The sequence below is a fragment of the Portunus trituberculatus genome, chromosome 37 (genome assembly GCF_017591435.1).
Source record: "Portunus trituberculatus isolate SZX2019 chromosome 37, ASM1759143v1, whole genome shotgun sequence".
NCBI classification, from domain to species: domain Eukaryota; kingdom Metazoa; phylum Arthropoda; class Malacostraca; order Decapoda; family Portunidae; genus Portunus; species Portunus trituberculatus.
Window position 1 is genome coordinate 27,034,482 of NC_059291.1, and position 15,000 is coordinate 27,049,481.

Consider the following 15,000-nt stretch of genomic DNA (forward strand, 5'->3'; position numbering starts at 1 on the left):
CTCTCTTCTCATTTTCACAAGTGACCCTTAAAGTCTCCATGAAACTACATGCAAACTTTTCCTGAAACGTACCCTGACCTTTTCAAGACACATCGCCTCGCCTGACATGTTGCGTTGCATTTATCATCATCACAGGCAGTTTGTCGCGTCAGAACAGTGAAGGCACGCAATAGTTTAGTTCAGACGTGATTTTCAAGCATTCCTGCGTACTCTGTGTGTGTGTGTGTGTGTGTGTGTGTGTGTGTGTGTGTGTGTGTGTGTGTGTGTGTGTGTGTGTGTGTGTCTCTCTCTCTCTCTCTCTCTCTCTCTCTCTCTCTCTCTCTCTCTCTCTCTCTCTCTCTCTCTCTCTCTCTCTCTCTCTGTTCTGCCATTACTTCCTAAACCACTTTCCTTATCTCTTATCTCCATTGCCTCTCTTCCTCTCTTCTTAACGTCGTCTTCCTGTTCACTTGTCTGTTCTCCCTCACATCTACTTTTCGTTCTCCTCAATCCCTATCTTCACATTCCTTCCTTTCTTTCCTTTTCCACGAGTCTCCCGCTACTTTCCCTGTGCACTCCCTCTCTTTCTTCCCTTTCACTCCCTTCACTCCCTTCCCATTAAGCCTCGCAACCCTTCACTCCCAAAGCCGCGCGCCAGACACTCGGATTAAAACATTTTCGTGTCAGCTTGGGTATTGTAGCGGCACAAGTACGGTATAGTATAGCACACACACACACACACACACAGTTTCACCTCCTGCACTTCATTACTAGCTGCCACTGTTGCGAATTTAACGTCTGAGGTTAGGTTAGTTTTGGTTAGGTTAGGTGAGATGAGGTTAGTTTAAGGTTGAGCTTGAGGTAAAGGTTAAGATTAGGTTACTATGCTTTTCAACAGCTTTGTTACCTCGATTTTCTCGATTGTCTCGGTAACGAAGTGTTGGATCACTATTATACTTTGCCACAGTATATTTCACACCAAGCGCCAATTTTTCACTCCACAGTGCATTACCAGAAGTGTATGAGTAAGCTGCATGCTCTTGACAATTGAGAGAAATTTCCGATATCCGGAGAAGGCATTCAGACAATCACTACTACGTCACAACCTAGTCCCACCCACCTCTCTCCCCCTGTATGTTCCTCCTCTCTATCATTCGTTATCCCCTTCCTCAACAAACCCTATCCTCTCTCTCTCTCTCTCTCTCTCTCTCTCTCTCTCTCTCTCTCTCTCTCTCTCTCTCTCTCTCTCTCTCTCTCTCTCTCTCTCTCTCTCTCTCTCTCTCTCTCTCTCTCTCTCTCGGATTCATAACCTACGGTGCGCGTTGTTTTCCTGAAGTATATAAAAAATGTGGTATACCAACGTAGACTTGTCATTTATTTAGAGTGAAATAATGTGGAAATAAAGCCTTGGTTACGATAACGTGAAGGTTGATAACGAACGAGAATGTTGGCAAACAAGTGGCTTAATGGATGCAACAGTGGGAGTGCCATATACCTCTCATTGGTTGGTGCAAAATTGAAATGAATTGAATTTCAAGAGAGAGAGAGAGAGAGAGAGAGAGAGAGAGAGAGAGAGAGAGAGAGAGAGAGAGAGAGAGAGTTTGTTGAGGAAGGGGATAACGAGTGATAGAGAGGAGGGAACATACATGGGGAGAGGAGTGGGTGGGGCTAGGGTGTGACGTAGTAGTGACTGTCTGAATGCCTTCTCTGGATATCGGAAATTTCTCTCAATTGTCAAGAGTATGCAGCTTACTCATACAATTCTGGTAATGCACTGTGCAGTGAAAAATTAGCTCTTGGTGTGAAATATGCTGTGGCATAGTAGCATAGTAGGTTGTGGTTAGTATAGGTTAGTGTAGGCTGCGTTACGTTATAGCATTCTACCGTGACATGTTGACTTGAGATGCGTCGTTTATCAAGTTTTTTTTTCATTTCCTATTTTTATTTCTTTTTTTTTATATCCGAAGATGAATGAAGTGAAATGAAAACCTGGTTTGGTTTTTAAGTATTCTGCGTGCTTCCCTTCCCTCTCGATAAGGGGAATGACCGACCTTTGTGTGAGTTACGGAGACGTGCCCAACCCCACTCTCTCTCTCTCTCTCTCTCTCTCTCTCTCTCTCTCTCTCTCTCTCTCTCTCTCTCTCTCTCTCACACAAAAAATAATACCGTTGCTGCCTCCATAGAAATAAACTCCAAAAGGAAGAATTATCCAGCGTATTTCTTTTCTTTTCCTTTCATAGTAACTGTTCTTTTTTTCATCTCCTTTCGTTTTTTTCTTATTTCCTGTGTTTTGTAATCTTCCTGTATGCTTTTCTACTGAGTTTGTTATCCTCTCATTTTTTTCCTTACACTTTCTTTGTTTTCAGGGTTTCAGATCACTATTGCATTTTTTATATGTCCTCTCTACACTTCCTCTTACCTTTTTTACTCCCTCCCATGTCAACATAACCCAGTCTTCTAGTTTATTTACTCTCCTGTCCCTCCCTTTTACCTTTTCCTTCTGTTTTTGATCTCCATCACTTCCTGTTCTTTTCATTACCAAATCTTCCAACATGTGTAATTTCTTTCCTTCCTTTCTCCTTCCTGGTCTCCAATCTTTATCATTTGTATTAATCTGTCTCCCTTGCCTTTCTCTTAACATTTCCCTCACCATATTCTGAATAAATTTTGTACTTCATCTCGGCTGCATTCAAAGGTTCTAGTTAAAGTAACACGAATTAGGGAGGCGGTGGCGTAATGGGTAAGATGGTAAGCGTGGGATCGGGCAGACGTCCACGCGTATAGCTTCGAATCCCACCACATACCGCGTTGAAGCTATGCCATTTGCCGACTGGATTGAAGTTTTCTACATGTCACCATGATACCCAAGTTCCAGGTGGTTACACCAAAGATGGGCTTGGGTGAGGCTTGGGTGATGATATGGGCCTAATATGGGTACCACTATAAGTATAAAAGGCGGAAGCTGAACAGCGCTTCCTTCATAATTACTCTTCAAGTATGCCTTCAGGCGTTATAGGCCATAACATTAAAAAGGCTGTTTTTACGGTTCTAGTGTCGGATTGACAAGATTTCTGCATCACGAACAAGGAATACACTCTTGAGAACCTATCTAATAATCTTTGTGGCCTTTGGAAATAGTCGTGGTAGGAAAGGAAAGAAAGGAAAGCGATTCAAAATAAGGTTGTCTCTTACTTGCATAGTACTCCTCCTCCTCTTCTTCTTCCTCCTCCTCCTCCTCCTCCTCCTCCTCCTCCTCCTCCTCCTCCTCCTCCTCTTTTTCTTGACCTCATTTATTCTTGTTTCTCTTTACTCATTCTATTCACATTTCCCTCAATCCGTATCCCACTCATTACCAAATCTTCCTACACGCATCATTCCTTACTCCCTTTCCTTCTTCCCTTTTGTCTTGACCTTACCTGTAGTGGACTTGTTGATGGCAATGTGCTGGCCGTCTTCCCTCTTCCAGGTGACGATCGGGCGCGGTGACCCCTTGGCGCGGCACCGAAGCTTGATGTCACTCCCCTCCTGCGCTATCACGTCATTGGAACTCTCGTTGTCCACTATGTCGGGGGGCACTGGCGGGGACGAGAAGGGAGAGTCAGTGTAAGGGAGTCACACGCCGCGAGGGTTTACTGATAGAAAGGGAGCGGCGGGAGAAGTAAAAGAGAAAATAGTGGCAAGGGGAGACAAGGCTGCTAGTGGTGGGTGAGAGGGGAGACAGGGCTGCTAGTGGTGGTGGTTGAGAGGGGAGACAAGGTTGCTAGTGGTGGCTGTGAGGGGAGACAAGGCTGCTAGTGGTGGGTGAGAGGGGAGACAAGGTTGCTAGTGGTGGGTGAGAGGGGAGACAAGGTTGAGACAGTAATTGGGAGTAGGATTAGCAGTGAGGTGGGAGGGGTGGGGTGGGGTGTGATACAATAAAAGGCGAGGAATAGAGGAGGGGGAGTAGGGGTTGGTTGGGGTTTTGGGTGTGGTATGTCCAGGAGGGTGTCATTATTAGATTACGAAATGAGGGAAATGGAGAGGCCTTGGAGATGATGAAAGAAATGAGTGGGGAAAAAATAGAGGAACATTTCATTCACAAGTGGAAAAATCACACTCAAAAATGCATGAAATATTTGTTCCATTACCACAGAGGAAAGAATTTATCTCCCTCTCCTCCTCCCTTCCAGCGCTCCTCCTTTCCTCTCCCTCCTCCCTCCTCTCTCCCTCCTTAAAAGGGGAAAAAAAAAGACGAAATGAAAATCTCGGAAAGAAAGTTCTCATAATTAAGAGACAAAAAAAAAAAAAGAGAGAGAGAGAGAGAGAGAGAGAGAGAGAGAGAGAGAGAGAGAGAGAGAGAGAGAGAGAGAGAGAGGAATAATGCAGGACTAAACAGAAACTAATTACGTACGACCTTACTATTTGGAAACCTCTTACACTACCACCATCTACACGGAAAACATTTATGAAGCAGCTCATACCGGCCTCTCCATTCTCTCTCTCTCTCTCTCTCTCTCTCTCTCTCTCTCTCTCTCTCTCTCTCTCTCTCTCTCTCTCTCTCTCTCTCTCTCTCTCTCTCTCTCTCTCTCTCTCTGGAATCTTCTATAATATGTGAAGTATTCGCTAGTAAACAGCTCCATGTTAATTTTTTTCTTTATTTAGAGAAAGCATATAACACAGCTTGGTGCCTCGGCATTTTACTCAGTCTGTTTGAGTTTGGTATTCGTGGCTGATTCTATTTTCATACTGTAGTTTTCATCTCGTCGATTTTTACAGGTGTGGATTAGGGGGCGTTCTATCTGAGACTCGCTCATTTGAGGATGGTGTGCCTTTTTGCTGCAGCTGTAAACATTGTCATTGATGTCCCTCCAGATGGAGTTCGCGGAAGCTTATATGATATCGATGACCGGATAATATCTTTTCTGCGGCGTGAATATCTTGGGTATCTGCAGTTAGCGATTAATTTATTCAATATGGGGAGGCGGTGGCGTAGTGGAAACGGTGGTGAGTGTGGAATGGGGCAGACGTCCATGTGTAGGTTCGAATCTCACCACGTGCCGCCTTGAATCTTTGTCATTTGTCGAGTGGTCTAAAGTTAGTTATATGTCACCCTGATACCCAGGTTCTAGGTGGAGGTGTAATTGCCGTACACCAAAGATGCGCTTGGGTAGGTGATATGGGCCCTAATATGGGTACCACTATAAATAAAATTGCCTGCACCGCGAATGGATATGAGCTGGGCAGCGCTTCCCGTATTCTTTAAGTATACCTACAGGCGCTGTAGGCCATATCATAAAAAAAGTACTGAGACGCATTTTTACCTTGAGTTTTGGGTGTGATTAGACGGTTTTATTTACATGAGGAAGGGTCTATGGAGGTTTGAAATTTAATGGCGAGAGTCTTTACTATTTTAATCACCACTTAAGTTTCTGGAGCTGCATAAAATCACCATATAGAAAGCAGAATGAATATGAAAACGTGCCATGGTACTGAAGAGGTTAAAATGATTTGTCATTGGGCTGCAACTCAGGGATTTCGTTTCATTGCCTCAACACTGCAGTCTCTCTTTTTTTTGCCGTCTTCGTGGTGTTCATTCTGACCCAGAGCTGAATCTATAAGGCAGAAGAATTTCCGATGTGTACTTGTTTCCTGGGATTTGTATTTGACCGACGCCTTACTTGAATACCTCACCTTTGTTATATTAAGGCAGCATGTATGAAGGCACTGTCTCTCCTTAGCGTCTTGGCTCATACATCTTGGTGAAATGACAGACAAATCATCCTTCTCTTACATCGAACTCCTATTTTTACTGAGTTGAGTGTGTTTATGAGGTTTATTAAGTTTATTAAGTTTTCGTCAATATCTCCATGAATGAAACTTAAATTTTGTTTCTTTCATACTCTTTCTGTAGTGAGAGAGACAATTAACTGAAGTTTTTTTTTTCTACCGTTTTTCTCTCATGCTGTTAAATCTTCCAACCCTGTATGAACGAGCCGCCCTCTTTCTTACTGTTCTCACCATAACTTTAACTCAAACTAAAATGAAAACGAATATAATCTCTCCCTCACAAAAGAAGAAAAGAATAGATAAATGAATGAAAAGATAACTAAATATAGTCTCTCTCCAATAAATACCCCTTTGCGTTCAAGAAAACACAGCAATTCCTTGTAAACATAGCGCCCCTCACAAAAAAACAACTTAACAAAAAGATGAAATAAAAATAAGAAAATAGATAAAAAAAGTAAAAGGAAAATCCATCCCCATGAAAAAAACCCCAATAAACACACCACCCCCGCAAAAAAAAAAAAAAAAGCCACTCACTGAAAGAAAGCACCCTAAAAAATTAATAAATAAATAAACATAACATAAAAGAAGAAAGATTCCCGAGAAAAGAATCCCCAAAACACGCTCCACGCCTGAAAAGAAATAAAAACACTATATATTTCCTGAAAAAAAATGGGAAAAAAAAACAAATGAATAAATAAATAAACAACAGAAAAGTGAATAGAAACGCCTCACCACACGACTCCCAATCACCCCCGGGACTCACCAACCACTGTGAGGTATCCCGCGATGGTCATGGCGGAGGCAGTGTTGATCTGGCACATGTACTTCCCAGTGTCCGTCTCCCTTACGTTCCTGATGTGGAGGTAGTAGGTGTTCTGGCGCTTGTCTCTGCTGACCGTGATGCGATCGTTGCGCGTGATCACGTGATTGGACACCGTCAGGATGGCAGAGTTCTCGTAATGAATCCACGCCACCTGTAAGAAGTGGAAGGAGAAAAGAGCTTGTGAGTGGAGAAGTGGATAAGTGGATGAGTTGACAGGGAGTGAAAGGCAGTATGTTTTTTCATATAAGTTGGAAAAGCTGGCCAAGGGCAACAAAAAGAAAGAAAAAATCCCCTTGAAGGTCCGAAACAGTCAGTCAAAAAAGGAAGGGATAAATGTCTTGAAACCACCCTATTTATAAAGTCGAATCATAGGAACTTGGAAATACAGAAGGAGGCAGGGAATACCAGAGTCGGCTTACGAGTTGATTAGGTGGATTCAATGGACAGGGAATTAAAGTCTGCTTTTAGTGATGGGTGGATAAGTGGATTGTGTAAACTGGAATAGAAAGTCTACATTTAGACTGAGCGGACATGAAGTGAAAAGTTGTAGGGTTTTTATGGGTGATTGAGTGGATGAGTGAAGTGAGGCAAGGACTGCAAGGAGGAAAAATGTAAAGAGGGCGAGTTTAGCATGAGAGAGAGAGAGAGAGAGAGAGAGAGAGAGAGAGAGAGAGAGAGCATATATATTAAGGGAAAGAAAAGTGCAGTTAAAATGATAAAGGGCAAGAATGGAAGGAGAAAAACGATACAAATGAAAAAAAAAATGCAAAGGGGACAAGTAAGAAAAATGAATGGGACAAAGGTGAGAGTGAGTGTAAGGCAGATAAGTAATAGAAGAAATGGGAAGAGATGAAATAGTATAATGGGAATACATAATGTCAGAAGTAGAAAACAGAAAAATGGCAGCGAGAATAATGGTATAGAAAACAGCCATTTGAGTTAAAAAGGTGATATTAGGAACAATTTGAAAGTAAAAAAGGTGGAAATAGTTCAAGTGATATTGAGGAAACTGGTGAAAGGGAAATAGGTGTTTGGGAGAGAGAGGGAAATAGTGGTGTGCAGGTGACAGGAGAGGAAAGGAGTCTGCCGTTCGTAAATAGGCAAAAGAAAAAAAAAAGTACTCAGGGGAATGGGTAGAACAGTCGGAGGAAGTGAATGAACGTGTAGGTAAATGGGATTGAATTTTTTTTAATCTTTGCTTATATTTATCTACTATTTTCTACTTTTCGCTTACTTGTCTGTCTACAAACTATCTGAATCCCATTATTTGTACCTTTATAATAACTTTTGGATATCTATATTTCTCTGACAAGTTCTTAGGTTTTTTTTTTTTTTATTTTGCAAATGTCTATCCTTAAACTTACTTGTCATTCTATCAATCTCCTTATTAGTTTAAATTTACGTACCAATTTGTCCTTTACGCATTCACATAGCCTCACATAGCCATTCCATCACTTGTCCATTTAACCCCTTCGGGACTGGGACACACTTTTACCTTGAGATTTGTGTACGATTAGACCATTTTATTGACATTAGGAAGGGTATATGGAAGTCACAAGATTAATGGCCACAGTCTTCTTTATTTCGATTCCCAACATAAGTTTGTAAAGCTGTATAAAATTACCAAATAGTAAGCAGAATGAATTTTAAGACACGTCATGGTACTGAAGAGGTTAACAGCATCCCGAACCTCGTCTCTCTCATACACTATACAATATTCACACGTTCTACTGTATATGCACAAGTATCTATTTCACAATTTGTCTATTTAGTTAAGTGATTAATTGAAAAAAAAATTCTTTTGTGGCATCGTTGCAACAAAGGTCATATGGCGCCGAGATGTAAAATTCCTTAACTAAAAATACTACTAATGTAAAACTGAAACGTAAAAACGGTTTATTTCAGTACATCCATTTACTCATGCCTTTTCCTTCCTCCCCCCTTCTCTCTCTCTCTCTCTCTCTCTCTCTCTCTCTCTCTCTCTCTCTCTCTCTCTCTCTCTCTCTCTCTCTCTCTCTCTCTCTCTCTCTCTCTTTTTTTTTTATTTAAACATAACTTTATACAAAGAACATGTACCCAAAGGCGCACTGTCGTGTGCTACCTATTCTAAGGGTACTACAATCTATTTCTCTACAATATTTACAAGACTTAAAAATAGATAATATACAAGATGGTCAGCATGTAAATGGAGCACTATTCGTTTCACTTCACTACACTGAGTGTCACGTCACAAAGAGTGTCAGAGGAGTTGGCAGTGTCTGTCTCCACTTATGTGCCATCAGTTTGACACTGTGAGTGTTCATCTCCTGGACGTGAGGCACCGCGGCCGTGAACAAGTTCCACATCCTGGAGACGCGTCCTGCGAAGGTGCGTTGATGCTGACACCCGTGGGATCGCGGCACCTCTACGGCGTCACCACCATTGAGCACCGTTCTCGTGCTCCGTGCGGTGACTCTCAGAGGATGACGCAGCCCTGCCAGATGTGGCACTCTTTGCACCTGTGCCTTATGGAACACTACGATCGCCGCCACGTCTCTGCGGTGTTCCAGTGAATCAAGGGGACGCTCAGGCTCTGGGTGAGGTGGTAGTGCAGCATCTACTAGCCGTATGGCGCGGCGTTGGATGCTGTCCAGTCTCCTTCTGTGTGTGGCGGCACAGGACATCCAGGAGAGCTGCGTATTCAAGGTGGGGCCGCACCTGTGCCTTGTACAGCAGCAGTCTCCCTTCCTGTCGAGGAAACTGGCGATCCTTCTGAGAGCGGAGATCCTGTGAGAGGCTTTCTTGGCAATGGTTTTGACATGGCTGTCAAACCTCAGCCCTCGATCCACCTCCACTCCAAGTATCTTGACGTCATCTTGGAGTGGGAGAGCAGCAGCGCCAAAGACAACTTTCCTGCCATTGCTGCCATGGCGGCTGGGGACCGAGAGACAACCATTGCCTGTGTCTTCTCCGGCGCGAATGTCACTTGCCAGCGAGCACCCCACTCCTTTATCACTCGTAGCTGCTGATTGATGGCCTCAGCAGCCCGCCCACTGTCCTGGCGTGGATAGGTATAGGAGAGGGTGCAGTCATCAGCATAGGCCATGACTCCTGGCAGTAGCTGGAGAAGATCATCCACGTAGATATTCCACAGGAGTGGGCCAAGAATTGAACCCTGTGGCACTGATGCCTCCACAGGCAGGGACTCAGATGTTTGCCCGTTGACAACCACCTTGAGGCTTCTGTCCTGCAGGTAATTTCCCAGGAGTCGTAGCAAGCCACCCTGGATGCCTTTAGCACGAAGCTTTTCTAGTAATCCGTTGTGCCATACTTTATCAAAAGCTCCTGCTATGTCCAAAGCAACCACTATAGTGTCCTTGCCGTCGTCGAGGGCGTCCTGCCACTGCCTGGTGAGAAGCATCATTAGGTCGGAGGTTGACCTTCCAGGTCTGAACCCAAACTGTTGGTCTGAGAGGAGGGCATTGTCCTTGAGATGGCTACACACCACCTCTGCCACGACCCTCTCAAACACTTTACCCACCACTGACAACAGGGATATGGGTCTGTAGTTTTTTGGGTCCGTCCTGGAGCTTTTTGTGTGCAGGAACTACTCGAGCCTCCTTCCACACTGAAGGCCAGACGTTTTCCCGTACACAAGTTGTGAAGACTTGGGTGAGAGGGGCAGCCAGTTCCTGGGAGCATCGCTTCAGCAGGTGCGGGCTGATGTCATCAGGGCCGGTGGCTTTCTGTGTGTCCAGCCCCCGCAATAATCGCTTCACCTGCTGATGCGTCACCTCCACCATGGTGACAGTCTTCTCACATTGCTGGACCAGCTGAGGCGGTGGCTGCTGTGGATTCCCGACCTTCATTTTTCCAGCAAACAAGGAAGCCAGCAACTGTGCCCTCTCCTTACTGCTGGTGGCGACAGTACCGTCCTGCTTGCTGAGGGGAGGGATGGATTCTTGGTGGCCAGTTCCTTGTTTGTCCTTAACAAGGGACCACCAAGTTTTGTTTCCTACGCCAGTGCCACACAGTTTCCGGCGCAGGCTTTCCCCTCTCTCTCTCTCTCTCTCTCTCTCTCTCTCTCTCTCTCTCTCTCTCTCTCTCTCTCTCTCTCTCTCTCTCTCTCTCTCTCTCTCTCTCTCTCTCTCTCTCTCTCTCTCTCTCTCTCTCTCTCTCTCATATACACTATATAACACCCTCACTAAAATATAATCTCACTCTGCCGCCTTAACCCCTTCAGTACGATGACGCGTTTTCATATTAATTTTGCTAACTATTTGGCGACTATATACAGCTTCAGAAACTTATGTGGGGATTAAGATAGTAAAAACTCTAGCCATTAATCTTTTGACCTTTTGACCCTTCTTAATGTCAATAAAATCGTCTAATCGTACTCAAAACTCAAGGTAAAAAAGCGTCATGGTACTGAAGGAGTTAAAATCAATCACTCCACCTGCCCATGTTATCTCGCCACTTGCTGACCTTGTGGGAGCCGAGATTGTCCACTCTGCAGGCGAAGCGCACATTTCTGCCTTCTGAGACGGTCTGGTTCTGGATCTCCGCCAGAAAGATGGGATCCCGCGACACCACGCCTGCAGGGAGGGGAGAAGAGAGGGGGTCAGTTGAGGACGAGAAACACACCAAGGAGGAGGAGTAGGAGGGATAGAGAAGGAAGTTAAAGGAGGAGAGGAAACAAAAGGGAGAACAGGAGGAGTCGTCATGGTAGGTACATACTAGAAGGAGATGAAGCAGGAGGGTGAGAGGAGGGATAAGTGATATCAGTAGGTAAGGAAGAGAAGCACGGAGTCAGTTGATGATGGGACACAGCAAGGAAGAGGAAGAAGAGGAGGAGGAGGAGGAGGAGGAGGAGGCAGAGGAAGAGGAGAAGGAGGAAAAGGAAGGAAAGGTGATGTCAGTAGGTAAGGGGAAATGTAGAGGAAGGAACCAATAAGAATATATAAAGGGAGGGAACTGGGGGGAAGAAGGAAGCACGTATGATAGATATAAGGATATAGAGACGCTTGGGATGGACTGAGACACACACACACACACACACACACACACACACACACACACACACACACACACACACACACACACACACACACACACACACACACACACACACACACACACACACACACACACACACACACACACACACACACACACACACACACACACACACCATGAGTCGTGGACGAGGAGGAAGGAAGAAGGGTGAGGTGGAGGAGGAGGAGGAGGAGGAGGAGGAGGAGGAGGAGGAGGAGGAGGAGGAGGAGGAGGAGGAGGAGGAGTTGAAGGTTGTGAGGCACGATAAGAGGAGAAAGTCGGGTGGAATAACAAGAGGGAATCCATTATGACGCGTGGGTGAATGTGTCTTGCTGTGCGACAAGGCGCTGCATTGTAAATAACGTAGTAATGCCTCTCTGAATTTAGCGCTTTAGTCCAATAATTTTGAGGTAATACAGCAGGAGCGGCCGCTGGTTCGAGGAGTGACGTTCAACAGTGATCAGAGGAAAATATCATGTTTGTGGTTTCTTGTGTTTGTTGTGGCTTGAGGCAATACTAATTAAGTACCGTATTTTTTTTTGTAGGAGGGAAAAATGGAAGGAAAAAAGTGAGGCAATTATGAGAAGAAAGATGAATATTAATCCAGTAGGATGAGGGAAGGAGCTAGAATAAAGGGAATGCGAGACGAGGGAAGGACAAGCAAGTAAAAGAACTTTATGGTTTTCTGTGGTATGAAAGGCAAAACCTTACGTCAAGATATTGGAATATAACATTTTAATGATACTAATGGTATTAACACACACACACACACACACACACACACACACACACACACACACACACACACACACACACACACACACACACACACACAAGAAAAAAAATATCTTGATAAAGTGAGAGAAAACAACAGAACTTGCTCATATCATATAGTGATACATTCAATCGTTTAAAAACCACATGGTCTTTATCTCCCTGCAAGACAAGCAAGCTGCTGCAAGGGGCTCTCCTTATTGACAGTGCTGAATGTGCAATGCGTATGTCAGCTCGGTGGACAGAATATACTGGCTTTGCATTGGCTGAGAACTGTGTTGGGAAGTATTGTCATTGTTGGTGCTGCGGATGTCAGTCGTGAAGGAATGACGCGTGTTGGTCTGATGGCTTCCTGAGGGTTTTCATTCTCTACCACCACCACCACCATTATCTTTACAGCAACAACAACAAAACAACAACAACAACAACAACAACAACAACAACAACAACAACAACAACAACAACAACAACAACAACAACAACTACTACTACTACTACTACTACTACTACTACTACTACGTATTATTATTCGAAATACAAGGAGATATAACAAACCAATATCTGTACATTCTTTCCTTTCATTATCTTCTCTTTTCGATCAGTGCTTGACATCTTCGCTCCTTCTCCCTCACTCTCTCCCTCTATTTCCTTCTTTACTAACCCTCTCTCCCCTCCTTCCCTCACTCTTGCCTCCCACACATCCTGGCTGATGTACGCGCCGTGTGATACGTGAGTGGAACGTGTGCGCCAAATGTTCCTTGTTTCAAAAACAAGTTGCGAGCAAAAAAAAAAAAAAAAAAAAAAGGCAAAAAAAGAAAAATGTCAAGAGATGAGGGGAGGTCGAGAGAGAGAGAGTAGAGGGGAGAAGGAGAGAGCAGTAAAGGGGAGCGTAGTTAGAGAAGTAAAGGGAAGACTATATTTTTTTCCTCCTTACTTTCTCACCTCCCCCGCCTTATTTCTCCCTTTCCTCCCTCTCTCTCCCTCCTTTTCTCTGGCGGCCTCCCTTTTCACCCCCTTCTCTCCTTACTTAACGAGACACTTAGTACGATTTACAACACCCCGTCAAGATGCAAGACCAGATTTAGTAGAGGAGAGTGTTGGAAAAGTGGAGGGAATTGCTCATAAGGAGGAAAGAGGAGAGGTAGGAGGAGAGAGGGAGGGAGAGGGAAGATAAAATATGAAGGAAGGTGGTGCTAATGTGTCTGAGAGGAAAACGAAAGGGAAATAATTAACTGGAGAAGAGAAATGGATGGTTGACTAATGCGATACCAAGTTGATGCTGACGAGAGAGAGAGAGAGAGAAAGAGAGAGAGAGAGAGAGAGAGAGAGAGAGAGAGAGAGAGAGAGAGAGAGAGAGAGAGAGAGAGAGAGAGAGAATATTGAGCTTTAAATGCGATCAATATTTTGAAAATTGTCTCTTTCCTCCTCCTCTTCTTCCTCCTCCTCTCTCACTCATAATTTATCTATCGTGAATCTATCCATCCATCGTCTTCTGCCTAAATAATGAAGGAGGAGGAGGAGGAGGAGAAGGAAGAGGAAGAAGAAGAAGAAAAAGAAGCCCCAGCATGCAGTAATAGCATAAAATATAACACTGGAAGAATGCGAGTCAGGCATAATAAGCGGACCACACAATATCCTCTCAGAATATTCGTGTCTCGGATAACAGAAAGGCTACAATCTTCCTTCAATAAGAGGAGGAGGAGGAGGAGGAGGAGGAGGAGGAGGAGGAGGAGGAGGAGGAGAAGGAGGAGGAGGAGAAAGAGGAGAAAGAGGAGAAGGAGGAGGAGGAAGCGGAGGAGGTGGGAGAGCAAGATGAGGTGGAAAGAAAAAAAAAAGGAAAAGCGACAAAAAAAGGGAAGAAATTAAGGAGCAAGTTAGAAGTAGAAAAGAAATGAACAAAGGAAAAGGAACGGAAGAGAAAAGAGGAGGAGAAGGAGGAGGAGGAGGAGGAGGAGGAGGAGGAGGAGGAGGAGGAGGAGGAGGAGGAGGAGGTTGGTGGCGTGAAAAGATTCGTGTTCCAAAAAGAGAGAAAGAAAAAAAAAAGATAATATTGAAGGAGTGATAAAAAAGGGTGGCAAGAATTGGGAAGGTGACGGGATATTTGTGTGCGAGGTAGTAAAAGAGGGGAGGAGGAAGAAGAGGAAGAGTAGGGAGAGGAAGAGGAAGAGGAGGAGGGAAGAGGAAAGGTGCAGATTTTCAATGGAAACACTTTTAATGAAATTTTCTGATAAATTGACCAATATATCAAGTGTTAGGTGGATGTATTCCGAGTGTGGTGGTGGTGGTGGTAGTGGTGGCGTCGGTAGTGGTGATAGTGGTGGTGGTGGTGAGGATGAAATTAGTGGTTTGATAGTAGTATTCTTAGTGAGCAATAGTAGTGGTGGTTAGAGGTAGTGATAATGTGAAATAGTTATAGTGGGAGTGGTTGTGGTAGTGATAGGAATGTTGTAGTGTTGGTTGATGCAGTGCTGATACACGTAAAAGTGGTAATAGAAAAGCTACAGGAAGGTACAAGTAACTTTTTGGTTATTGAGAGTAGTTGTGAGTGTTTGGATCATTTGGTGCGGCAGGTACAGTACACAGGAACAGTTGTGGTGGGAGGTGAAGTGACATTCTGTACTGAC

General features: G+C 44.2%; 2 protein-coding genes across 12 annotated transcripts in view; one reads left to right on the forward strand and one right to left on the reverse strand.

The window, feature by feature from the left end:
• The window catches only part of LOC123514081 (lachesin-like), a 224,417-nt gene that overhangs the window by 22,774 nt on the left and 186,643 nt on the right, over positions 1-15,000 (reverse strand). For all 6 annotated transcript variants that reach the window (XM_045271688.1, XM_045271682.1, XM_045271684.1 and 3 more), the window contains exons 3-5: positions 11,033-11,142; positions 6,509-6,719; positions 3,396-3,554 (exon numbers count right to left, since the gene is read on the reverse strand). In XM_045271688.1, coding sequence (XP_045127623.1) covers positions 3,396-3,554; positions 6,509-6,719; positions 11,033-11,142 — 480 coding nt within the window. The remainder of the gene's footprint in view (positions 1-3,395; positions 3,555-6,508; positions 6,720-11,032; positions 11,143-15,000) is intronic.
• LOC123514083 (carbohydrate sulfotransferase 11-like) overlaps positions 1-15,000 on the forward strand; it is a 273,163-nt gene that overhangs the window by 9,614 nt on the left and 248,549 nt on the right. The window lies entirely within an intron of this gene.